Below are 26,649 nucleotides of genomic sequence, written 5' to 3' on the forward strand. Positions count from 1 at the left end.
ATCTTGTGGGTCATCTCGTCCAACCCTCTGTGCAACCTAGTAAATTCACAAATACCCCCCCCCCCACACACACACATCCCCAGTGATCCTTGCTCCAATGCCAGAAGATGGCAGAAACCTTCAGGATTCCTGGCCAAACTGGCCTGGGGAAAAACTGCTGAGTGACCCTAAAGCGGCAATCAGCATTTCCCTGGGCATGTAAGAAAGGCCGTAAGAACTAAGCACTGATGCAGCCCTTCCTGCCCTCCCCTTCTCATGGTCTGCTTAATAGAGTCAGGATTGCTGTCAGCTAGCTTCTCTTTAAAAACCTCCAAGGAAGGAGACCCCACCAACTCCCAAGGAGGAAATTTCTTCCGCTGAGGAACCGCTCTAACCGTCAGGAAGTTCTTCCTAATGTTGAGCCGGAAATTCTTTCATTTTAATTTCAACCCATTGGTTCTGGTCCTACCTTCCGGGAGCACAGAAAAGAATTCCACCCCATCCTCTATATGACAGCCCTTCGTCCTTGAAGATGGTGATCCTATCACCTCTCAGCCGCCTCCTCTCCAGGCTAAACATCTCCAGCTCCTTCAACCTTTCCTCATAGGACTTGGTCTCCAGACCCCTCACCATCTTCGTCGCCCTCCTCTGGACCCCTTCCAGCTTGTCTATAGCCTTCTTAAAATGTGGTGCCCAAAACTGAACACAATACTCCAGGTGAGGTCTTCCCAGAGCAGAGTAAAGCAATACCATCGTATCACGTGATCTGGACACTTTACTTCTGTTGATACAGCCCAAAATTGCATTTGCCTTTTTAGCCACCGCATCACACTGTTGACTCATGTTCGGTGTATGATCCACTAAGACCCCTAGATCCTTTTCGCACATACTCTCTCTCTCGGCATGACTTCGCAAACAAAGATTTAAGAAAGGTGCAGTAGTCCACGTCTGCTGCAGGCTCACTGGTGGCTGACAAGACCAATGCGGGACAAGCAGGTCCATACTACTGCTAAGACAAGTCCCCCATCCTATAACCATGCATGGGATCTTTCCTACCAAAATGCAGACCTTTACATTTATCCCTTTTAAAATTAATGTTATTGATTTTAGCCCAGTTTTTCAGCCTGTCAAGGTCATCCTGTATCCCAGCCCACCTGGACACAAAACATCTGAAAACAGCAGGAGCTGGATTAGCTATACAGCCAGGAGGCTATCCAAAGGCTCTTTCTTACCTCGGACGATGATGTTGGTGGACTTTTTTGCTGGATTCCCAACATTGTTGTTGGCGATGCAGCTGTAGGTGCTGGCATCGTCGAAAGTGATGGTGGGGATGGTCAACGTTCCACCTTTCAGGACCGCCTTTTCGGGCAAGGGGCCGATGGCCCTCACCCAGGTTAGAGTCGGGAGCGGCTCCCCACCCGTCGTGACGCACACCAAAGTGATCGCTTCCCCCGGGTTCACCACAATGGGGTCGTCCACCAAGAGCTTGATCGAGGGAGACGCTGCAGAAACAACATCACAGAGGGGCAAGTCAGTTGGGAGCCGGAGAGGGCAGGATGGAAAGAAGGGAAAGCTGAGGATTCAAATTAGCGTAGCTGATTTTACACAAAACGGTGTACAACATGCACAATACCCGGAACGTATTTCAGGTCTTAATCATCATCATCAATTTTATTTATCATAGATTTCAGGTTTTCACGGCTGGTAACATCATTAGGGTTTGTAGAATCTTTCGGGCTCAAGTGCCGTGTTCTACTGGAGAAAGTTTTCCTTCCAGACGTTTCGTTCTCAGCTGCGGAGAACATCCTCAGTGGCGTTGCAGCCGGAGCAGGTGCTCTGACCTTCTTGGCTGCTGTGCATTGAGTGAGGCCAGGGCTGCTGAAGAGCTGCTATTTCTAGGCAATATTGCCCTTTCACCACACCCCTCCAGCCTAGAAATAGCAGCTCTCCAGCAGCCCTGGCCTCACTCAATGCACAGCAGCCAAAAAGGTCAGAGCGCCTGCTCCAGCTGCAATGCCACTGAGGATGTTCTCCGCAGCTGAGAACGAAACGTCTGGAAGGAAAACTTTCTCCAGTAGAACACGGCACTTGAGCCTGAAAGATTTTACAAAACCTAATTTTATGTATATCCCGCCCTCCCCGCCAAGGCAGGCTCAGGGCGGCTAACAACACCAACCAATACTTACATTGTACAGTGTTTAACAATACTAATTTAACAGCTTAACGAAAATTCTATTAAAATTCTAAAACGATAAAATTAATATTAATATGTTGGTGCTATCCTGTCGATTTCAGTCGTTCCAAAAACATTTTATAGGTTTCAGTTATGTAGAGCAGGGGTGCCAAACTCATTTGTTATGAGGGCCGGATCTGACATAAATGAGACCTCGTTGGGTCGGGCCACGTTAGGCCGGGCCACGTGCGTACCTATTTAAGACGTATGGCTTTGCTCCCTGTGCTGGATTCCTCGTCTGATGAAGTGTGATTAGAGAGCACACGAAAGCTGACGTTCTAAGTAAAAACTGGTTGGTCTTAAAGGTGCCACTTGACTCCTGCCTTGTTCAACTGCTTCAGACCAACACGGCTGCCCGCTTGGATCTAGTTAAGATTAGGCAGCAGAGAAGCAAACTTTTTAAACAACAAACACGGCAAAAGATTAAAAAAAAAACTTAAAATAAAACATAACTAAAACATAAGCACGTGGTCTTCAAGGTGCCGTCTTTGCATTTCTCCCATGGGATCCAGGACACTGGCCAAAGGAAGCTCTGGCTCTTTCCTTCATTCTCCAGGGGAACAGGAGGGGGAGGAGCCTCAGCCAATGGAGAAAATAGAGGTTTTGCTCTGTAGCTCCTGTGTGATTTACTTAAGACGCATGGCTTTGCTCACTGTGCTGGATTCCTCATCTGATGAAGTGTGCTTAAGAGCACACGAAAGCTGACGTTCTGAATAAAAATTGGTTGGTCTTGAAGGTGCCACTTGACTCCTGCTTTGTTCAACTGCTTCAGACCAACACAGCTGCCCATTTGGATCTATTTAAGATTAGGCAGCAGAGAAGCAAACTTTTTAAACAACAAACACGACAAAAGATTAAAAAAAAACTTAAAACGAAACATAATTAAAACATTAGCACGTGGTCTTAAGGGTGCCGTCTTTGCATTTCTCCCATGGGATCCAGGGAACTGGCCAAAGGAAGCTCTGGCTCTTTCCTTCATTCTCCAGGGGAACAGGAGGGGGAGGAGCCTCAGCCAATGGAGAAAATAGAGGTTTTGCTCTGTAGCTCCTGTGCGATTGACCAGGCCTTGCAAAGCAAGCCGAGATGCAGAAGGAAGCAAGAGAAAGGGAGAAGGAAACAGACAAAGCCAGTCATTCGTGGGCCTGATAGGAGCCCTCTGGGGGCCTAATTCGGCCCCCGGGCTGCATGCTGACACCCCTGGTTCAGAGTTCTCACAAAAAGATGGATGCAACTTCGCCAGCAGTGTCGCACCATTGTCAAGGGGAGGCAGTTTCTATACGTGAAATGCAAGGTCATTTGGAAGTGAGGCCATCCGGTTCTTCTGCTAAAACAACAGGAAGATCTGTCAGGGGCTAAGAATGAGCCAGGCAGCCGTGTTGGTCTGAAGCAGCAGGACGAAGCAGGAGTCAACTGGCACCTTTTAGACCAACCAAGTTTTATTCAGAATGTCAGCTTTCGTGTACTGGAAGCACACTTCGTCAGACAACAGGACGGAATGGCCAGCAGTCCTAAATGTAGAGAAAGCGGGCAGCGAATTAGTATGCAAAACCACAGCAATGTTTTTTTTAGCAGATTAAAAGAATCACAAGTTGGGGTCTGGAGATTGTTAGTTTGTGTCGACTGGGCTGAAATAACAACAAATGCATTGGAATACTGGATCCTTGGTGAAAGTGGGTTTAGTATATGTAATGAGATAAAAAGCCAATATCCCTGTTCAGTCCTGGGGAGGTGTTTGTTCCAAGTTCCACAATAATTTGTAATTCAGAAAGACACGAGGTATCTTCTGTTGTTGACACACCTTTCACATTATTTTTCTCCTCTCTTTCTCTCTCTCACACACACATAGAGTCTTATTAGGGTTGCCAAGTCCAATTTAAGAAATATCTGGGGACTTTGGGGGTGGAGCCAGGAGACTTTGGGGGTGGAGCCAGGAGACATTAGGGGTGGAGCCAAGATCAAGGCTGTGACAAGCATAATTGAACTGCAAAGGGAGTTCTGGCGATCACATTTAACGGGACGGCACACCTTTTCAATGCCTTCCTTCCATAGGAAATAATGAAGGATAGGGGCACTTTCTTTTGGGGCTCATAGAATTGGACCCCCTGGTCCAATCTTTTTGAAACCTGGGGGGTATTTTAGGGAGAGGCTCTAGATGCTACATTGAAAGTTTGGTGCCTCTACCTCAAAAAACAGCCCCCCCCAGAGCCCCAGATACCTGCGGATCAATTCTCCATTATTCTCTATGGGAATAAATCTCCCTAGGGAATAACAGAGTTCCCAGCAGACATTTCCCTCCCCTCCCCCCGCCTTCTGACGACCCTGAAGTGGGGGGAGAGCCTCCAAACCGAGCGATCCCCTGCCCCCACCTGGGGATTGGCAACCTTAAGTCTTATGCACGAAGCGGAAAGGTTCCTGTTTGGAGAAAGCGTTAAGGAAAGAGCATGGCAGGGACAAAGAATGGGCTCTGCGTGCAGAAGGATCAGGCCCTGGTGTTGCGCACAATCTGTGAGCCAAACATGCTCCCCCCATGAACGGTGCATGGGTGTAGCCCAGGTAGGTGGCCGCCTAGGGTGCCACCTGGCCCAGGGCACACCACTAGGCACCTCTCTCCCCACGTGCAGCGGCTGTGCCCCTTGGAGCCTGCCTTCCCAATAGAGCTCAGACACTGCCTGGCCAGTTTTGCGTCCCCAATTCTGTTACAGACCCCGGAAACATGATAGTAGATGAACGCACGAAGCTCCTTACAGAAGAAGAGGAAGAATTGAATATTTATACCCCGCCCTTCTCTCTGAATAAGAGACTCAGAAAGGCTCACAATCGCCTACATCTTCTCTTCCCACAACAGACACCCTGTGAGGTGGTTGGGGCTGAGAGGGCTCTCATAGCAGCTGCCCTTTCAAGGACAACTCCTGCAATAGCTATGGCTAACCGAAGGCCATTCCAGCAGGTGCAAGTGAAGGAGTGGGGGGTCAAACCCGGTTCACCCAGATAACAGTCCACAAACTTAAAAAGAAGAACTGCAAATTTATACCCCGCCTTTCTCTCTGAATCAGAGACTCAGAGCGACTCACAATCCCCCACAACAGACACCCTGAGAGAGCTCTCACAGAAGCTGCCCTTCCAAGGACAACCTCTGCCAGAGCTATGGCTGACCCAAGGCCATTCCAGCAGTTGCAAGTGGAGGAGTGGGGAATCAAACCCGGTTCTCCCAGATAAGAGAGCCATGGCTGACCCAAGGCCATTCCAGCAGCTGCAAGTGGAGGAGTGGGGAATCAAACCCGGTTCTCCCAGATAAGAGTCCGACCAATAAACCACTACACCGAACTGGAAGAAGAAGATTATATTAGATTTATACCCCACCCTATGCTCTGAATGTTTTTTTAACCAGATTTTTTAGATGATGATGATATTGGATTTATATCCCACCCTTAATTCTGAATCTCAGAGTCTCAGAGAAGATCACAATCTGCTTTATCTTCCACCTCCACAACAGACACCCTGTGAAGTGGGTGGGGCTGAGAGAGCTCGCACAGCAGCTGCCCTTTCAAGGACAACTCCTGCGAGAGAGCTCTGGCTGACCCAAGGCCATTCCAGCAGCTGCAAATGGAGGAGAGGGAAATCAAACCTGGTTCTCCCAGATAAGGGTCCCTGCACTTCACCACTACACCAAACTGCCTCTTTTTTTCAGATCAATTCCCCCGGAGAAAATGGCTGCCTGGGAGGGTGGAGTCCATTGGTGTTATATCATGCTGAGGCCCCTTCCTCAGCAAGTTTCATCCCCTAAAACTCCAGGAATTCTCAAAGTTGGAGTTGGCATCCCTAGTTATACCTTTCTAACTGCGCCGGTTTTGCTCTGTTTAGAGCTAGGGCCAGCGGGGGGGGGGGGGGACATCCTCCTACGTTGCTGGAACGATGACGTCACTGAGAAGTGACGTCATTGCACCAAGCAATTTTGCGCAGCGGCCGCTCTAGGCGTTTCCAGGAAAACTCTATGGTTTTCCCAGACACTCTAGCAATTTGGGAGGGAAAACTCTATGGCGAGCGAAAGTCCACCATTGTGGGACAAGGAGGAGTTGGCAACCAAACGCAGAGCTCAAAGAATATCCCAAGGGTGCCAACATCCATAAATGTTCAACAACTGAGGGGAGGGGGGGTCATGTTTATTTTAAGCTTTTAAAAATACCCAGTGCATGTTAAAGCTTCCAGTAATTACAGGCACTTTCAGTGGAGGGTTCCAGCTGAGACTCATCTACTCTGAGTCATATCCACAGGCCGGCCGTGGCTAATTTATGCCTTCAATCGAGACATTCATAGAATCATAGCGCTAGAAGGGACCTCCAGGGTCATCTAGTCCAACCCCCTGCACAAGGCAGGAAATTCACAAACCCTTCCCCCTAAATTCACAGGATCTTCGTTGCTGTCAGATGGCCATCTAGCCTCTGTTGAGAAACCTCCAACGAAGGAGAGCCCACCACCTCCCGAGGAGGAAGCCTGTTCCACTGAGGAACTGCTCTTCTAGCAGTCATAGAATCATAGAGTTGGAAAGGACCTCCACGGTCACCTAGTCCAACCCCCTGCACAATGCAGGAAACTCACAAACACCTCCCCCTAAATTCACAGGATCTTCGTTGCTGTCAGATGGCCATCTAGCCTCTGTTGAGAAACCTCCAAGGAAGGAGAGCCCACCACCTCCCGAGGAGGAAGCCTGTTCCACTGAGGAACTGCTCTTCTAGCAGTCATAGAATCATAGAGTTGGAAAGGACCTCCACGGTCACCTAGTCCCAACCCCCTGCACAATGCAGGAAACTCACAAACACCTCCCCCTAAATTCACAGGATCTTCGTTGCTGTCAGATGGCCATCTAACCTCTGTTGAGAAACCTCCAAGGAAGGAGAGCCACCACCTCCCGAGGAAACCTGTTCCACTGAAGAACCCCTCCTCTAACAGTCATACAATCACAGGATACTAGAGTTGGAAAGGACCTCCAGGGTCACCTAGTCCAACCCCCTGCACAATGCAGGAAACTCACAAACACCTCCCTCTAAATTCACAGGATCTTCATTGCTGTCAGATAAAAACCTCCAAGGAAGGAGAGCCCACCACCTCCCAAGGAGGAACCCTGTTCCACTGAGGAACCACTCTAACGGTAAGGAAGTTCTTACTAATGTTGAGCAGGAAACTCTTTTGATTCAATTTCAACCCATTGGTTCTGGCCTACCTTCCGGGACCACAGAAAACAATTTCACACCATCCTCTATATGACAGCCCTTCAAGTACTTGGAGATGGTGATCCTTTCACCTCTCAGCTGCCTCCTCTCCAGGCTAAACTTCCCCAGCTCCTTCAACCTTTCCTCATAGGACTTGGTCTCCAGACCCCTCACCATCTTCGTCGCCCTCCTCTAGACCCGTTCCAGCTTGTCTAGATCCTTCTTAAAATGTGGTGCCCAAAACTGAACACAATACCACAAGTGAGGTCTTCCCAGAGCAGAGTAAAGCGGCACCATCGTATCACGTGATCTGGACACTATACTTCTGTTGATACAGCCCAAAATTGCATTTGCCTTTTTAGCCACCTCATCACACTGTTGACTCATGTTCACCGTATGATCCACTAAGACCCCTAGATCCATTTTGCACATACTACTGCTAAGACAAGTCTCCCCCATCCTATAACCATGCGTGGGATTTTTCCTACCTAAATGCAGAACTTTGTGTTTATCCCTGCTAAAATTCATTTTATAGTCCAGTTTTCCAGCCTGCCAGGGTCATCCTGTATCCTGTTTCTGCCTTCTTCTGTGTTTGCAACCCCTCCCAATTTAGTACCATCTGCAGCTTTAATAAGCATTTCCTCTATTCCTTCATCGAAACCATTGATAAAGATGTTGAACAAAACAGGTCCCGGGACAGATCCTTGAGGCACTCCACTCGTCACTCCTCTCCAAGAGGATGAGGAACCATTCACAAGCGCTCTTTGGGCGCGATCCGTCAACCAGTTACAGATCCACCTAACGGTAACAGGATCCAAACCACATTTGACCAACTTGTCCACAAGGATAGTATGTGGAACTTTATCAAAAGCCTTACTGAAAACAAGACGCTAGTAGGGAGGCTACCGCTAGTAGGGAGGGGCATTTTGGAGAGAAAACAAGACGCTAGTAGGGAGGGGCATTTTGGAGAGCAGACATCTTGGCATGAAGGGTTTGGAAAAAGAAAAGAGAACCGGGAAACCACTTAACTTTCCCTGCGCTTTCAGGCTTCCGGGCCTGAGCAGGTGGGCAGGCAATTAAAAAAAGGAAACCACGAGGTCCCTGTTCTTCACAATTCCGGCTGCCGCTCACAATTGGCCTCTTCACCCCTTGCAGGGCTACGGACCGAGAAAACATGATTATTTAATGTTCAGTTTAAAAAAAAAAAAAATACAGAGTAAACTGCCCGAAGACGAGGGAGATTTCTACTGCATAGCTCTGCCAGTGGCACAGCTTAGCATCTATCATGTGCCACCCAGAATGGGCAAAACCTTTTAGAAATCCTCCATTCCTTCATTGCAACAACTCCACAAAGCAGGGCAAAAGTCTGCCCGGTTTGCAGATGGGCAACAAATCTGTTAACAGCCCAAAGCTGTTCAGAGATTATGCAGAGAGGAGCCTTAAGCCTTGGTTGCATTGGGATGCCAACCTCCAGGTGGGTCAAAACTGGAGGAAACCATGATATAATCAATGCAATAAAGAAAAGGCTTATAACTACCAAAACATTTCTGAGCGATTATTCTCTAATGTGACATAGTAATGCAAAACATTACTGTGAGCACAATATATTGTATCAAGGTATAATAATAAACAATTATACCTATTTGGGGAGGGAGGGTGGCTCAGTGGTAGAGCATCTGCTTGGTGAGCAGAAGGTCCCAGGTTCAATCCCTGGCATCTCCAACTAACAAGGGTCCAGGCAAGTAGGCGTGAAAAACCTCAGCTTGAGACTCTGGAGAGCCGCTGCCAGTCTGAGTAGACAAGACTGACTTTGAATGGACCGAGGGACTGATTCAGTATAAGGCAGCTTCATATGTTCATATGTTCAATTGATAACAAGTCACTTATGATGGACTTGAAATCAACCGTTTACTATTATACCTTGGTACAATATATTGTGCTCACAATAATGTTTTGCATGATTATTTCACATTAGAGAATAATCACTCGGGAAAGTTTTGGTGGTTAATAAGCCTTGTCTTTATTGTATTGATTACGGCACACTTTCCTCCAGTTTTGCTCAACCTAGCTGTGCTCCCATTGTTTTGTTATACCCTGCCCTTCTCTCTGAATCAGAGACTCAGAGTGGCTTACAATCTCCTTTATCTTCCTCCCCCACAACAGACACCCTGGGAGGTAGGTGGAGCTGAGAGAGCTCTAACAGAAGCTGCCCTTTTAAGGACAACTCTGCAAGAACTATGGCTGACCCAAAGCCATTCCAGCAGCTGCAAGTGGAGGAGTGGGGAATCAAACCCAGTTCTCCCAGGTAAGCGTCTGCACACTGAACCACCATACCTCTGGCTTATAACCACCAAAACCTTTCTGAGTGATTATTCTCTAATGTGACATGATCATGCAAAACATTACTGTGAGCAAAATATACTGTACCAAGGTGTCAAGCATGGAAGTTTCAGAAGAACCAAGCAATGATTTAGAAACAAAGTCTTAGTTTATTGATAATCCATTGTGCTCATAGATGGAACAACTTGAAAGTGATACATTTCAGCGTATGGCATCTGACTTTAAGGGGTACATCAAAGGGAACAGTAGAGATAACTTGGAATTCTATCACAAGCGTGTGAATTGCTACAATTATGCATCTATCTATCTTTTGCGGTTTGAAACATCCTGAGTCCCAGGCTCGAGCTTGGGAATTGTCTCAGGAGGCACTATCTTCAAAGCAAGCATTCCTACATTTGTTACTGGAGGTGACAACTAAGGAAGGGCTTTGATATGTATCACTAGGAAAGTAACAATCTAAATAATACAGCTTTATATTGAGAATAACTTGTATGCTTGACACAAGGTATAATAGTAAATGATTGATAACAAGTCCATCATAAGAGACTTATCAATCATTTATTATTTTACTTTGGTACAGTATAAGAAGAAGAAGACTGCAGATTTATACCTTGCCCTTCTCTCTGAATCAGAGCGGCTTACAATCTCCTATATCCAGGGGGGGTTTTGTAGGAAAAGCCCAGCAGGAACTCATTTGCATATTAGGCCGCACACCCTTGACATCACCATTTTGTAGAAAAAGCCCAGCAGGAAGTAATTTGCATTTTAGGTCACGCCCCCTGATACCAAGCCAGCCAGAACTGCATTCCGGCTCAAAAAACAGCCCTGCTTATTTCTTCTTCCCCCAGGAAAGACACCCTGTGAGGCGGGTGGAGCTGAGAGGGCTCTCACAGCAGTTGCCCTTTCAACGACAACTCCTATCAGAGCTAGGGCTGACCCAAGGCCATTCCAGCAGCTGCCAAGTGGAGGAGTGGGGAATCAAACCCGGCTCTCCCAGATAAGAGTTCGTACACTTAGCCACTACACCAAACTGGCAAGAAGAAGACGACTGCAGATTTATAACCCCCCTTCTCTCTGAATCAGAGACTCAGAGCGACTCACAATCATCCATATCTTCTCCCCCCACAACAGACACCCTGTGAGGCGGGTGGGGCTGAGAGGGCTCTCACAGCAGCTGCCCTTTCAAGGACAACTCCTGCCAGAGATATGGCTGACCCAAGGCCATTCCAGCAGCTGCAAGTGGAGGTGTGGGGAATCAAACCCGGTTCCTCTCACATAAGAGCCGGTGCACTTCACCACGACACCACACTGGCTCTCACAGTAACGTTTTACATCTTTATGTCACATTAGAGAATAATCACTCAGAAAAGTCTTGGAGATTATTAAGCCTTGTCTTTAGTGTATTGATTATAGCAGTTCCCTCCAGTTTTGCTCAACCTAGCTGAGCTCCTTTTGTTTTGCTCAATCTCCAGGTGAGTCCCGGAGATCAAGTATTACAGCTAACGACTGCATTGGAGGGGATACTCTATGACATTATTTTCTGTTGTGGTCCCTCCCCTCCTTAAACCCTGACCTCCTCAGGCCCTGCCCACAATCTCCAGGAATTTTCCAACCTGGAGCTGGCAACCCCAACCATACCATAGAAAGAGACCAGCTGGAGTCTTGGGATGGGCCCTGCAGATTTATACCCCGCCCTTCTCCCTGAATCAGAGACTCAGAGCGGCTGACAATCTCCTTTATCGTCTCCCCCCACAACAGACACCCTGTGAGGTGGGTGGGGCTGAGAGAGCTCTGACAGAAGCTGCCCTTTCAAGGACAACTCCTGCGATAACTACGGCTGACCCGAGGCCAATCCGGCAGGACGCGAAGGACGCTCAGCTGTCCACCACCAGGGAAAGAGCCTTTTCGGTGGCAGCCCCAACCCTCTGAAATGCTCTCCCGGAAAACATCAGGGCCCAGCGGGACTTGCCACAATTCCGCAGGGCCTGCAAGACAGAACTGTTCAAGCAGGTGTTTAGCAACTGATGGAGGTGTGCAAGTACTTCACCAAACGGAAACGCAAGGTGCTCAATAACATCCAACAACATCCCAGCAAGCAGAGCTAATCAAGTAATAACAATAACGCCCTCTGGGGATTAAAATTGTATACGTTGAGATTAGGGTTGCCAATCCCCAGGTGGGGGCAGGGGATCCCCCGGTTTGGAGGACCTCCCCCAGCTTCAGGGTTGTCAAAAAGCAGGGGGAGGGGAGGGAAATGTCTCCTGGGAACTCTGTTATTCCCTATGAATATTTAGTCCCATAGAAAATCATGGAGAATTGATCCGCGGGTATCTGGGGCTCTGGGGGGGCTGTTTTTTGGGGTAGATGCACCAAATTTTCAGTATAGCATCTAGTGCCTCTCCCCAAAATACCCACCAAGTTTCAAAAAGACTGGACCAGGGGGTCTAATTCTATGAGCCCCAAAAGAAGGTGCCCCTATCCTTCATTATTTCCTATGGAAGGAAGGAATTGAAAAGGTGTGCCATCCCTTTAAATGTGAAGGCCAGAACTCCCTTTGGAGTTCAATTATGCTTGTCACAGCCTTGATCTTGGCTCCACCCCTAATGTCTCCTGGCTCCACCCCCAAAGTCCCCAGATATTTCTTGAATTGGACTTGGCAACCCTAGTTGAGATATATGGACATATATATGAACATATGAAGCTGCCTTATACTGAATCAGAGCCTTGGTCCATCCAAGTCAGTCTTGTCTACTCAGACTGGCAGCGGCTCTCCAGGGTCTCAAGCTGGAGGGTCTCAAGGTTTTTCACGCCTATTTGCCTGGACCCTTTTTAGATGGAGATGCCAGGGATTGAACCTGGGACCTTCTGCTTACCAAGCAGATGCTCTACCACTGAGCCACCGTCCCACCCCTAATGAAGCTGCCTTATACTGAATCAGACCCTGAGTCCATCAAAGTCAGTCTTGTCTTCTCAGACTGGCAGCGGCTCTGCAGGGCCTCAAGCAGAGGTTTTTCACAGCTTACTTGGACCCTTTTTAGTTGGAGATGCCGGGGATTGAACCTGGGACCTTCCGCTTACCAAGCAGATACTCTACCACTGAGCCACTGTCCCTCCCTGTGGTTCTCCAGGGTCTTAAGCTGAGGTTTTTCACGCCTACTTGCCTGGACCCTTTTTAGTTGGAGATGCCAGGGATTGAACCTGGGACCTTCCGCTTACCAAGCAGATGCTCTACCACTGAGTCACCGTCCCACCCCATAAATGGTTGCTCCACAACTTCAAGGGAGCATTGCTAGGGATTCAACCTCCATTCATAATTTATTGTGATTTTATTGTATTGTAATTTTATACTGTTTTAATTTACCTTAGCCGCCCTGAGCCCATCAGGGGAGGGCGGGATGCAAATATAATATAAGGAAACGATAAGTAAATGAAGGCTGACGGACGAACAGCTGGATTAAGCTCCTGAGGCCACGGCACAGCCCAGATTCGAACACAGGACTTTGCGGCTCACCCTCTCCTCTCCTTTGCGGCACTAAACTCACCAGCTCCACATCGTTATCGCTGTCCCGAAGGGCAGCTGCCACAAGCTGCGATGTAAGAAAAAAGTGCTGTTTTGTGAAACGGTGGCTTATTGCACTCTGCGACCCGCTATGACGCCTTCTGATCCCCAAACGGAGGGCGAAATTACTTATTAATGCCGGCAGTAATTGCCTCCGACACAGACCGAGCTGAGAGGACAAAGGGCTCTATGTCCGCCAACTCACACGATCCAGCAAAAAGCACAAAAGGCAAAACGCTACCTTGCGTGGCTCAGCCACAGCCCAGAGCAGGGTTGTCAAACATGCCATCCAGGGGCCAAATCAGGCCCCCGGAGGGCTCCTCTCAGGCCCCTGAGCAACTGCCTGTCATCTGCTTCCTTCGCAGAGCTACAGAGCAAAACCTCTGTTTTCTCCATTGGCTGAGGCTCCTCCCTTGGGGATGAATAGTTTGCTTTGCCAGGCTCTCTCAATTGCACAGCCAAGCCTCTCTTCTATTGACTGAGGCTCCTTCCCCGCCCCCCCTCCCCACAGTCCCTGGGGAAAGTAGGAAAGGTTTGCCCAGTTCCCTGGATCCCATGGAAAAAATACAAAGAAAGCACCTGTAAGTCCAATGAGTGCTAATGTTTGAAGCACCTCTGTTACCTAATCTTAAATAGGTACACACATGGCTCAGTTCGACACGGCCCGGCCCAACCAGACATGGCCCAGCCCGACAAGGTCTCTTTTATGTCAGATCCAGCCCTCATAACAAATTATTCATTCTCTATGAATATATTCTATGATTATTATTCTCAAGAAAACCACAGAATCATAGAGTTGGAAGGGACCTCTAGAGTCATCTAGTCCAACCTTCTGCATAATGCAGGAAATTCACAAAAACCTCCCCCTAAATTCACAGGATCTTCATTGGTGTCAGATGGCCATCTAGCCTCCAAGGAAGAGAGAGCCTACCACCTCCCGAGCAAGCTTGTTCCACTGAGGAACTGCTCTAACAGTCAGGAATCATAGAGTTGGAAGGGGCCTCCAGGGTCATCTAGTCCAACCCCCTGCACAATTCAGGAAACTCACAAACACCTTCCCCTAAATTCACAGGATCTTCACTGGTCTCAGAGGGCCATCTAGCCTCTGCTTAAAAACCTCCAAGGAAGGAGAGCCCACCACCTCCCGAGGAGGAAGCCTGTTCCACTGAGGAACCGCTCTAACAGTCATAGAATCCTAGAGTTGGAAGGGATCTCCAGGGTCATCTAGCCCAACCCCTGCACAATGCAGGAAACTCACGAACACCTCCCTGTAAATTCACAGGATCATTGCTGTCAGATGGCCATCTAGCCTCTGTTGAAAAACCTCCAAGGAAGGTGAGCCCACCACCTCAAGAGGAGGAAGCCTGTTCCACTGAGGAATCGCTCTAACGGTCAGGAAGTTCTTCCTAATGCTGAGCTGGAAACTCTTTTGATTTAATTTCAACCCACTGGTTCTGGTCCTACCTTCCGGGCAAATGAATTTGACACTCCTGGCCAGAGGTTTGAGAATCTTCCACAGGAGGGTTGCCAAGGGCTACTGAGCGTCAGTCAGAGGAAGGAGGGGGAGAACGGCTCAAACCTCCCACTAAACAGGAACAATTGACACAGGGAGAACAGGGCATGAGGAGTGGATTTAGGGGGAGGCATTTATGAGTTTTGGAGAAGACTCTTGAGAGTCCCTTGGACTGCAAGAAGACCCAATCAGTCAGTCCTCAGGGAAATCAACCCAGACTGTTCCCTGGAAGGTCAGATGCTGAAGCTGAAGCTCAAATACTTTGGCCACCCAATGAGAAGGGAGCACTCCCTGGAGAAGACTCGAGAGTCCCTTGGACTGCAAGAAGATCCAATCAGTCAGTCCTAAGGGAAATCAACCCAGAGTGTTCCCTGGAAGGTCAGATGCTGAAGCTGAAGCTCAGAACCTTTTGCCACCAAATGAGAAGGGAGCACTCCCTGGAGATGACTCGAGAGTCCCTTGGACTGCAAGAAGACCCAATCAGTCAGTCCTAAGGGAAATCAACCCAGACTGTTCCCTGGAAGGTCAGATGCTGAAGCTGAAGCTCAAATCCTTCGGCCACCCAATGAGAAGGGAGCACTCCCTGGAGAAGACCCTGATGCTGGGAAAGACAGAAGGCAAGAGGAGAAGGGGACGGCAAAAGAGGAGATGGCTGCACATCGTTACTGATGTAACAAACACGAATTTGAGCAGACTTCGGAGGATGGTGGAAGACAGGAGGGACTGGCATGACTTGGTCCAGGGGGTCGCAAAGAGTCGGACTCGATTGTGTGACTGAACAACAACAACATTTGTGAATTTCCTGCGCTGTGCAGGCGGTTGGGCAAGATGACCTTAGAGTTGCCTTCCAACTCTATGATTCGATGATGCCTTCCTACTTGTGGCTCTCAAACATTTGACCTTTATTCTGTGTGATTCTTGCATTCTTCCAATTCTAGGATTCTGTGAACCTGCCCACCAAGCAGATGGCTCTACCGCTCAGCCACAGCCTCTTCCATGAAGCATCTCCTATGCTCAGCGCTCTCTGGTCTAGTAGGAGCTCCTCTGCATATTAGGCCACGCCCCCCCAGATGTAGCCAATCCTCCTGGAGCAGATTGGCTACAACAGGGGTGTGTGGCCTAATATGCAGAGGAGCTCCTGCTAGAAAAACAGCCCTGCTCTCCTCCCAAAGAGTTTTGTTCTGATTGCCCTTCCTGAGTCCTTTAGAACCCAAGGCCAAGGCAGGCGCCTCAGCCGGCAGTAGTCTAGCTGATCCAGAGCGGCCAAGGCTAGCGGAATAAGGTGCAGAATTGAACCCCGTCCTTTTTTGCTGAGATTTACATGCAGATACATTAAGCATCTTGAGAAAGCATTTTGGGATGCCTCTGTGGTTATCATATGAACACATGAAGCTGCCTTATACTGAATCAGACCCTTGGTCCGTCAAAGTCAGTCTTGTCTACTCAGACTGGCAGCTCTCCAAGGGTCTCAAGCTGAAGTTTTTCACGCCTATTTGCCTGGAGCCTTTTGAGTTGGAGATGCCAGGGACTGAACCTGGGACCTTCTGCTTACCAAGCAGATGCTCTACCACTGAGCCACCATCCCTCCCCTGCTCTCCAGGGTCTCCAGCAGAGGTTTTTCACGCCTACTTGCCTGGACCCTTTTTAATTGGAGATGCCGGGGATTGACCCTGGGACCGTCTGCTTACCAAGCAGATGCTCTACCACTGAGCCACCATCCCTCCCCTGCTCTCCAGGGTCTCCAGCAGAGGTTTTTCACGCCTACTTGCCTGGACCCTTTTTAGTTGGAGATGCCAGGGATTGAACCTGGGACCTTCTGCTTACCAAGCAGATGAACATATGAACATATGAAGCTGCCTTATACTGAATCAGACCCTTGGTCCATCAAAGTCAGTATTGTCTTCTCAGACTGGCAGCGGCTCTCCAGGGTCTCAAGCTGAGGTTTTTCACACCTATTTGCCTGGACCCTTTTTTTGGAGATGCCAGGGATTGAACCTGGGACCTTCTGCTTCCCAAGCAGATGCTCTACCACTGAGCCACCGTCCCTCCCTATATCCAACCGGATGGCATCATGACAAAAAAGATGACAGGTGTTTTTACATTCAGTTTGATCCGGAGTTTTAGAGTCTTCAAATCGCCTGCCACTGTTCCGCTTTAATTATTTCCCTTTTACATTTACAATTTGTGTGTGTGGGGGGGGGGGGAGTGTCTCTGCTCAGAGGGCAGCCAGAATACCAGCGCTTAGTTAAATGTATACGATTGCTTGGAAACGGTGTCAACACTGCAAAACCAATACACATTTAAATCACTAGATGAGGCAAGCAATGATATTTAAAAATTTCACGTGCTGTCAGTTCTCATGCAGATTACCACACCTTGTGGTGGCTTTTGGAGGAGTTTTTTAAAACGCAGGAAAACGTCTACAATACAAGTTTGAAATGCCTGTAGAGAAAAGACCAGATTAAAACTAGTGTGCAGAAAAACGTTGCAGGAGCAGCTCGAAAACTCCTCTCACCGACACAAATGTAGATGGTTCGGGCAGCAACGATGCAAAACAGTTGTGAGAACATCAGGTAATGTAAAAGGCGGGTTTCCAATGAGGTGATAGAGAGTCACAAACTGCCAGTGTAAAAACACCCCAGGCCTGCACATTTGTACCCAGCCCTTATCTCTGAATCAGAGACTCAGAGCGGCTTATAATCTCTTATATCTTCTCCCCCTCAAGGATAACTTTCAAGGACAACTCCTGCGAGAGCTCTGGCTGACCCAAGGCCATTCCAGCAGCTGCAAGTGGAAGAGTGGGGAATCAAACCCAGTTCTCCCAGATAAGAGTCTGCACACTTCACCACTACATCAAAAGAAGACAACGACATTGGATTTATATCCCGCCCTCCACTCAGAGTTTCAGGGCGGCTCACAATCTCCTTTCCCTTCTTTCCCCACAACAGACACCCTGTGAGGTGGGTGAGCTGAGAGAGCTCTCTCAGAAGCTGCCCTTTCAAAGACAGCTATGTGAGAGCTATGGCTGACCCAAGGCCATTCCAGCAGCTACAAGTGGAGGAGTGGGGAATCAAACCCGGTTCTCCCAGATAAGAGTCCGCTCACTTCACCACTATGGCTGACCCAAGGCCATTCCAGCAGCTGCAAGTTGAGGAGTGGGGAATCAAACCCGGTTCTCCCAGGTAAGAGTCCACTCACTTAGCCACTATGGCTGACCCAAGGCCATTCCAGCAGCTACAAGTGGAGGAGTGGGGAATCAAACCCGGTTCTTCCAGATAAGAGTCCGCACACTTCACCACTACACCAAAAGAAGACAACCGTAGATTTATACCCCACCCTTCTCTTTGAATCAAGCATCTCAGAGCAGCTTACATTCTCTTTTATCTTCTCCCCCGCTACAACAGACACCCTGTGAGGTGGGTGGGGCTGAGAAAGCTCAGAAGCTGCCCTTTCAAGGACAGCTATGTGAGAGCTATGGCTGTCCCAAAGCCATTCCAGCAGTTAGAAGTGGAGGAGTGGAGAATCAAACCCGGTTGTCCCAGATAAGAGCCCATGCACTTAACCACTACACCAGGGGTGGCCAATGGTAGCTCTCCAGATGTTTTTTGCCCACAACTCCCATCAGTCCCAGCCAGCATGGCCAATGGCTGGGGGTGATGGGAGTCGTAGGCAAAAAACATCTGGAGAGCTACCGTTGGACACCCCTGCACGACACCAAACTGGCTTCCTGCCCCTCCCTTGGCTACATCTCACAGACCCAGCCGGGGACATCAATCATTTGCTCCTTCATTTCTCCGCTATGGAGCTAACACAGTTCTGCTCATTAAAGGGGCCGTTTCCCTTATCTGGGGATTACAGCCCTCTTCCCAGCCAGCCGACACATTGTTCGGCATGCCGAAAGATTCTTAAAATATATTTCTACACTGCACACGCCCACGCTCCTCAAATGAGATAATTCTTCAATCTATTTGCACTGATTTTTTTTTTCGTCCCCTTCTTTGGGGGAAAAAAGGGAGAGACAAAAGGTACGGGCACTTAATGGAGAGATTAGGAGTCAAGAAAGGCTTCCTCACTCCGACTTTAACAAAGGGGATCAAAGGGGGGGCTTGGGGAGGGGAGTTGTCCTTACAAGGTTCCCTCCCTCCACCCCGCCCCCCCCAGACACAGGGTTGGCAGGGGGGGTTGTCTTGCCATAAAGAGCCTGCCAGCAGCACATGTCTGTATTACGCCTTGCGTCAGGAGAAGTGATCTTAATCCAGGGATGTCAAACATCTGGCCCAGGGGCCACATCAGGCCCCCAGAGGGCTCCTATGAGGCCCCCAATCAACTGGCTGTCATCTGTGTCCTTCTCCCACTCTCTTGCTTCCTTCTGCAGAAGAAAAAAGAAGAAGTAGTGCAGATTTATACACCGCTCTTCCCTCTGAATCAGAGACTCAGAGCGGCTTACACCCTCCCATATCTTCTCCTCCCACAACAGACACCCTGTGAGGGGGGTGGGGCTGAGAGGGCTCTCACAGCAGCTGCCCTTTCAAGGGCAACTCCTGCGAAAGCTATGGCTAACCCAAGGCCATTCCAGCAGTGGAGGTGGAGGAGTGGGGAATCAAACCTGGTTCTCCCAGATGAGAGTCCGCACACTTAACCACTACACCAAACTGGCTCTCTACAGCTTGATTTGCAAGGCTTGCTCAATCACACAGGAGCTACAGAGAAAAACCTCTGTCTTCTCCATTGGCTGAGGCTCCTCCCTTGGAAAGGAAGGGGGGGGGATGCAGAGCTAGTTTTTTTCCAGGTTCTCTCAATATCACAGCACAGTTTTTCCAGGTTCTCTCAATATCACAGCACAGCTACTAAGTCAAGCCTCTCTTCCTTCTATTGGCTGAGGTTTCTCCCCTTCCTGGTCCCCTAGGGAAGGATGGAAAGAGCCAGAGCTTCCTTTGTCCAGTTCCCTGGATCACAAGGGAGAAATACAAAGAGCACCTTTGAGTACTAATGTTTTAAGCATGTTTTAAGTTTTAAAAAAAAAAACCTTTAATAGTGTTTGTGTCCTTTATAAAATTTATATTTCTGTTACCTAATCTTAAATATGTACGCACATGGTCTACCCCAACCAGGGCCGGTGCGTGGGAGTAGGCCAAGTAGCCTTGCCCTAGGGCGCCCCACTGCCGCCCAACCACCGTTCGCCCCCTCGCGCCCGCTGCCGTCCAACTCATAAGAACATAAGAGAAGCCATGTTAGATCAGGCCAATGGCCCATCCAGTCCAACATTCTGTTTCACACAGCGGCCAAATACACACACACACACACACGCTGTGGCTAATAGCCACTGATGGACCACTGCTCCATATTTTTATCTAACCCCCTCTTGAAGGTGGCTATGCTTGTGGCCGCCACCACCTCCTGTGGCAGTGAATTCCACACGTTAATCACCCTTTGGGTGAAGAAGTACTTCCTTTTATCCATTTTAACCTGGCTGCTCAGCAATTTCATCGAATGCCCACGAGTTCTTGTATTGTGAGAAAGGGAGAAAAGTACTTCTTTCTCTACTTTCTCCATCTCATGCATTATCTTGTAAACCTCTATCATGTCACCCCGCAGTCGACGTTTCTCCAAGCTAAAGAGCCCCAAGCGTTTCGACCTTTCTTCATAGGGAAAGTGTTCCAAACCTTCCAAACCTTTCTTCATAGGGAAAGTGTTCCAAACCTGTAATCATTCTAGTTGCCCTTTTCTGCACTTTTTCCAATGCTGTAATATCTTTTTTGAGGTGCACAGAATTGCACCAGAATTGCAGACAGTACTCCAAATGAGACCGCACCATCGATTTATACAGGGGCATTATGATACTGGCTGATTTGTTTTCAATACCCTTCCTAATAATTCCCAGCATGGCATTGCCCTTTTTTTATTGCAAACGCACACTGTCTTGACATTTTCGGTGAATTATCTACCACGACCCCAAGATTTCTCTCATGGTCAGTCTCTGCCAGTTCACACCCCATCAACTCACACCCCATCAACTCAGGTTGTGACTCAGCAGAGCTTAGGACTGCAGTACTGCAGCTTTACCACTCTGAGCGAGGGACCTCTGTTCCATATGTTTATCTAATCTCCTCACAGGAACATTAGAGAAGCCATGTTGGATCAGGCCAGGACACATACAGTCCAACACTGTCACACAGTAGCAAAAAAAAAAAAACAGAACAAAACAAAACAAAACAGGTGCTAACAGGAGGTCCACCAGTGAGGCCAGGGCACTAGAGGACTTTGTACTGTAGCCTCCCCCACAAGCACCAAGAATACAGAGCATCACTTGCCCCAGACAGTGAGTTCCAACAATACGCTGTGGCTAATAGCTACTGATGGACCTCTGCTCCATATGCTTATCCAATCCCCTCTTGAAGCTGTCTATGCTTGCAGCCACCACCCATGGCAGTGAGTTCCATATGTTAATCACCCTTTGGGTGAAGAAGGACTTCCTTTTATCTGTTCCAACCCAACTGCTTAGCAATTTATAAGAACATAAGAGAAGCCATGTTGGATCAGGCCAATGGCCCATCCACTCCGTGTCACACAGAGGCCAAAAACCCCAGGTGCCATCAGGAGGTCCACCAGTGGGGCCTGGACACTAGAAGCCCTCCCACTGTTGCCCCCACCCCCAGCACCAAAAATACAGAGCATCACTGCTCTGGGCATAAGAACATAAGAGAAGCCATGTTGGATCAGGCCAATGACCCATCCAGTCCAGCACTCTGTGCCACATAGTGGCCAAAGAAACCCAGGTGCCATCAGGAGGTCCACCAGTGGGGCCAGGACACCAGAAGCCCTCCCACTGCTCCCCCCCCCCAAGCACCAGGAATACAGAGCATCACTGATGGACCTCTGCTCCAGATGCTTCTCCAATCCCCTCTTAAAGCTGTCTATGCTTGCAGCCACCACCGCCTCCTGTGGCAGTGAATTCCACGTGTTAATCACCCTTTGGGGGAAGAAGGACTTCCTTTTATCCGTCCTAACCCGACTGCTCAGCAATTTCATCGAGTGCCCACAAGTTCTTGTATTGTGAGAAGGGGAGAAAAGGACTTCTTTCTCCGCCTTCTCCATCCCGTGCATAATCTTTGTCGACCTCTCTCACGTCACCCCTGAGTCGAGACTGGCTTCTGCAGACCTATTTTAATTTTGCATCAAGCAGAGAGGGAGGGAAAACCTTGGGAGAGGAAGCTGCTGCCCCTAAACCATTTGGACAGCTGTCAGAGATTTCAGCAAACGGCCAACTGGGACCCTAGTTGGCAAGGGCCAGCCAAGCCCCACAGACTCAATTAGACAACTGCCAAGGTCGCCGAACGAGGTGGGTGTAGACGCACCCAATTACACCGCTGCGCAGGGCTGTAAACCTTCATTCTGCCTGATGCATTCCTGATGAACACTCATTGATCTGATGGCATGTGCCTAATGGTTTGCTTCTGATTAAGCCTGATGATGCTCCCATTTAAGGAATCGGTTAAGTCGCCCCACGGCGGTGGAAGCCTCAGCGCTTCAGGGGGCACTTGCAAAGCCATCAAGCGATGAACATATGAAGCTGCCTTCTACTGAATCAGACCCCCCTCCCCTGTCCGTCAAAGTCAGTCTTGTCTACTCAGACTGGCAGCGGCTCTCCAGGGTCTCAAGCGGAGGTTTTCCATGCCTACTTGCCTGGACCCTTTTTAGTTGGAGATGCCGGGGATTGAACCTGGGACCTGCTGCTTACCAAGCAGATGCTCTACCACTAAGCCACCGTCCCACCCCTATGGAAGCTGCCTTATACTGAATCAGACTCTGGGTCCATCAAAGTCAGTATTGTCTACTCAAACTGTCAGCCGCTCTCCAGGGTCTCAACCTAGAAATTTTTCACACCTAGTTACCTGGACCCTTTTGAGTTGGAGATGCCGGGGATTGAACCTGGGACCTTCTGCTCACCAAGCAGATTCTCTACCACTGAGCCACTGTCCCTCCCCTAATGAAGCTGCCTTATACTGAATCAGACCCTGGGTCCATCAAAGTCAGTCTTGTCTACTCAGACTGGCAGCCGCTCTCCAGAGTCTCAAGCTGGAGATTTTTCATGCCTATTTTGCCTGTTTCCCTGAAACCCTTCTCAGTTGGAGATGCTGGGGATTGAACCTGGGACCTTCTGCTCACCAAGCAGATTCTCTGCCACTGAGCCGCTGTCCCACCCCTAATGAAGCTGCCTTATACTGAATCAGACCCTGGGTCCATCAAAGTCAGTCTTGTCTACTCAGACTGGCAGCCGCTCTCCAGAGTCTCAAGCTGGAGATTTTTCACGCCTATTTTGCCTATTTCCCTGAAACCCTTCTCAGTTGGAGATGCTGGGGATTGAACCTGGGGACCTTCTGCTCACCAAGCAGATTCTCTGCCACTGAGCCACTGTCCCACCCCCTAATGAAGCTGCCTTATACTGAATCAGACCCTGGGTCCATCAAAGTCAGTCTTGTCTACTCAGACTGGCAGCCGCTCTCCAGAGTCTCAAGCTGGAGATTTTTCACGCCTATTTTGCCTATTTCCCTGAAACCCTTCTCAGTTGGAGATGCTGGGGATTGAACCTGGGACCTTCTGCTCACCAAGCAGATTCTCTGCCACTGAGCCGCTGTCCCACCCCTAATGAAGCTGCCTTATACTGAATCAGAGCCTGGGTCCATCAAAGTCAGTCTTGTCTACTCAGACTGGCAGCCGCTCTCCAGGGTCTCAAGCTGGAGATTTTTCACACCTATTTGCCTGGACCCTTTTTAGTTGGAGATGCCGTGGATTCAACCTGGGACCTTCTGCTCACCAAGCAGATGCTCTACCACTGAGCCACTGTCCCACCCCTAATGAAGCTGCCTTATACTGAATCAGACCCTGGGTCCATCAAAGTCAGTATTGTCCACTCAGACTGGCAGCAGCTCTCCAGAGTCTCAAGCTGGAGATTTTTCACGCCTATTTTGCCTATTTCCCTGAAACCCTTCTCTGTTGGAGATGCCGGGGATTGAACCTGGGACCTTCTGCTTACCAAGCAGGTGCTCTACCACTGAGCCACTATCCCTCCCAAATGTAGCTGCTGCTCTGGAGTGGGTGAGGAGAGAGGCCCTTCTCTTTCCTCTGCTCCTGCAATCGTGGAAGGCCTCAAGCTGAGCATGGAGGTGGGGTGGCTCAGTGGCAGAGCCTCTGTTTGGCATGCAGAAGGTCCTAGGTTCAATCCTTGGCATCTCCAGTTGGTAGACAATGTGGAACAGGCCCCAGAATCAGCAGGAGCTCAGCTCCTGAACTTTTCTGAGGGTTCCTCCTCCTCCTTCCCACCTACCTTGTCCATTGAATAGGAGGTGCAGCTGCATAACATTAACGATTAGGAGAGTGGGCAGCCAGCCAGCCACCAGGGGCTTTGCCACACCCCCAGCAGCCCTCATTAACCCCTGGAGAAGCCCACGCCACCCTTTCTCCATTTCTTATGTGATCCTGGCAGCGGATGGCTTGCTGACCTTTTGACCGTAGGGGCGTGTGGCCAAGGAGAGCCCCAGGCGAGCGAGGCCTGCTTGGGCTGGCTGGATCTCAAGTCAGCCCAAGCAGGCCTCGCTCACCCCGGGGCTCTCCTTTCTTGCATCGGGTTGCTTTTGCCGGGGAGGGGGGTGGCATATGCTAATGAGCTCTGCCACCTATTTTTCTACAAAACAAGCCCTGATGTGAAAAATCTCTGCCTGAAACCCTGGAGCGCTACTCTGGTCTGAGTAGACAGTTCTGATTTTGGGAGACCAAGAGTCTGATTCAAGATAAGACAGCTTCATGTGTGTTTGGGGAGGGGCGATGGCTCAGTGGTAGAGCCCTCTGTTTGGCGTGCGAAAGGTCCCAGGTTCAATTCCCTGGCATTTCCACTCAAAAGGGACCTGTTGTAGGGTAACGTGGAAGACCTCTGCCTGAGACCCTGGAGAGCTGCTGCCAGTCTGAGTAGACAATATTGACCTTAACATAAGAACATAAGAGAAGCCATGTTGGATCAGGCCAGTGGCCCATCCAGTCCAACACTCTGTCACACAGTGGCCAAAAAAAACCCCCACGTGCCATCAGGAGGACAATTAGTGGGGCCAGGACACCAGAAGCCCTCACCCTGTTGCCCCTCCCAAACAGAAAGCTCCAACAATAAGCTGCAGCTAATAGCCACTGATGGACCTCTGCTCCATATTTTTATCCAATCCCCTCTTGAAGGTGGCCATGCTTGTAGCTGCCACCACCTCCTGTGGCAAGGAATTTCATGTGTTCATCACCCTCTGGGTGAAGAAAGACTTCCTTCTATCCGTTCTAACCTCGATGGGCTGAGGGCTGGATTCAGTAGAACGGAGCTTCACACGTGTCCATCCTTAATAACATATCAGAGGCTTCCGTTTTTGATCTGGTAAAAAGGTCAAGGCAGCCCCCTGTGCGAGCACCAAGTCATTACCGACCCATGGGGTGACGTCACATTCCTGATGCACTCTCTATGAGGTGGTTTGCCATTGCCTTCCCCAGTCATCTACACTTTCCCCCAAGCAAGCTGGGTACTCCTTTGACCGACCTCGGAAGGATGGAAGGCTGTGTCAACCTGGAGCCGGCTACCTGAACCCAGCTTCCGCCGGGATCGAACTCAGGTCGTGAGCAGAGCTTGGACTGCAGCTGTCCACTCTATGCCACGGGGGTCTCTTTTGCTCTGGATTTCTTTTCTCGTGTGACTCTCCAGTACAGACTGCACTCTTTTGTCTGGCAAATTCTTACACCCGGAAGTGACGCCATCAAAAATGGCGGCACACGCGCAGGGCCGCTCTAGGCATTTCCAGGGGAAACTCTATGGTTTTCCCCAGATGCTCTAGCCATTTGGGAGGGAAAACTCTATGGTACAACAGGCACCAGAAGAGTTTTTACCTCTGAAACAGCTAGAAACGCCTAGAGCGGCATGCCCGCACTGCCATTTTGATGATGTCACTTCCGGGTGAGGTCATTGCGTCGCGTGCGTTCTTCGTGTGCGCGTGAAAGTCCCCCGCTGCAGGAAACCAGGGACTTGGCAACCCTACCTTGGTGGTTGGCTGGCTGCCCCGCTCTCCTAATCCAGGGATTGTTATGCAGCTGCACCTACTGACAAGGTAGGTGGGGAGGAAGAGGGGGAACCCTCAGAAAGGTTCAGGAGCTGAGCTCCTGTGAGGTCCTTCTGAATCGGAGGCCTGGCTGTAATGCTGGGAGATGTCCAGGTGTCAAGCATCGATATTTCTCGACAATCAGTCTTTTGTTGTTAACTCAAAAGTTGCTTTATTGTAGAAACTCTGAAGCTTTACCAAGGACATATGAACATATGAAGCTGCCTTATACTGAATCAGACCCTTGGTCCATCAAACTCAGTATTGTCTTCTCAGACTGCAAGCAGCTCTCCAGGGTCTCAAGCTGAGGATTTCCACGCCTACTTGCCTGGACCCTTTTTGGAGATGCCAGGGATTGAACCTGGGACCTTCTGCTTACCAAGCAGATGCCTCTGCCACTGAGCCACCGTCCCTCCCCGAATCTTACTATATAAGATTACTTCAAAGGATAGTATACAGATGCAGTTTGAGTCACGGGTTCCAAGGTTAGTACACAGTATCTCTTTTCTTACGAAGGAATTTAGGCTATTAAAAAACATCTCCCTTTCTCACACTTCTTCCAGACCTGATAAGAGCTGTCTGTGTGAATGTGACGGAGAGGCACCTCACAGCCAGAGTGTGGCGTAAACATCCTTGGGCTAGATGGACTTACTGTTTGCCCAAACGTTGTAAAAGGGAGGGGGGCGGTGGATACTAGC

At 49.4% G+C, this 26,649-nt stretch overlaps 1 protein-coding gene across 1 annotated transcript in view; it reads right to left on the reverse strand.

The window, feature by feature from the left end:
* MDGA2 (MAM domain containing glycosylphosphatidylinositol anchor 2) overlaps positions 1-26,649 on the reverse strand; it is a 713,433-nt gene that overhangs the window by 346,211 nt on the left and 340,573 nt on the right. Inside the window, exon 6 of the mRNA XM_060261373.1 lies at positions 1,212-1,481. Coding sequence (XP_060117356.1) covers positions 1,212-1,481 — 270 coding nt within the window. The remainder of the gene's footprint in view (positions 1-1,211; positions 1,482-26,649) is intronic.

The sequence above is a fragment of the Heteronotia binoei genome, chromosome 21, assembly GCF_032191835.1.
Source record: "Heteronotia binoei isolate CCM8104 ecotype False Entrance Well chromosome 21, APGP_CSIRO_Hbin_v1, whole genome shotgun sequence".
In the NCBI taxonomy this organism is placed as follows: Eukaryota; Metazoa; Chordata; class Lepidosauria; order Squamata; family Gekkonidae; genus Heteronotia; species Heteronotia binoei.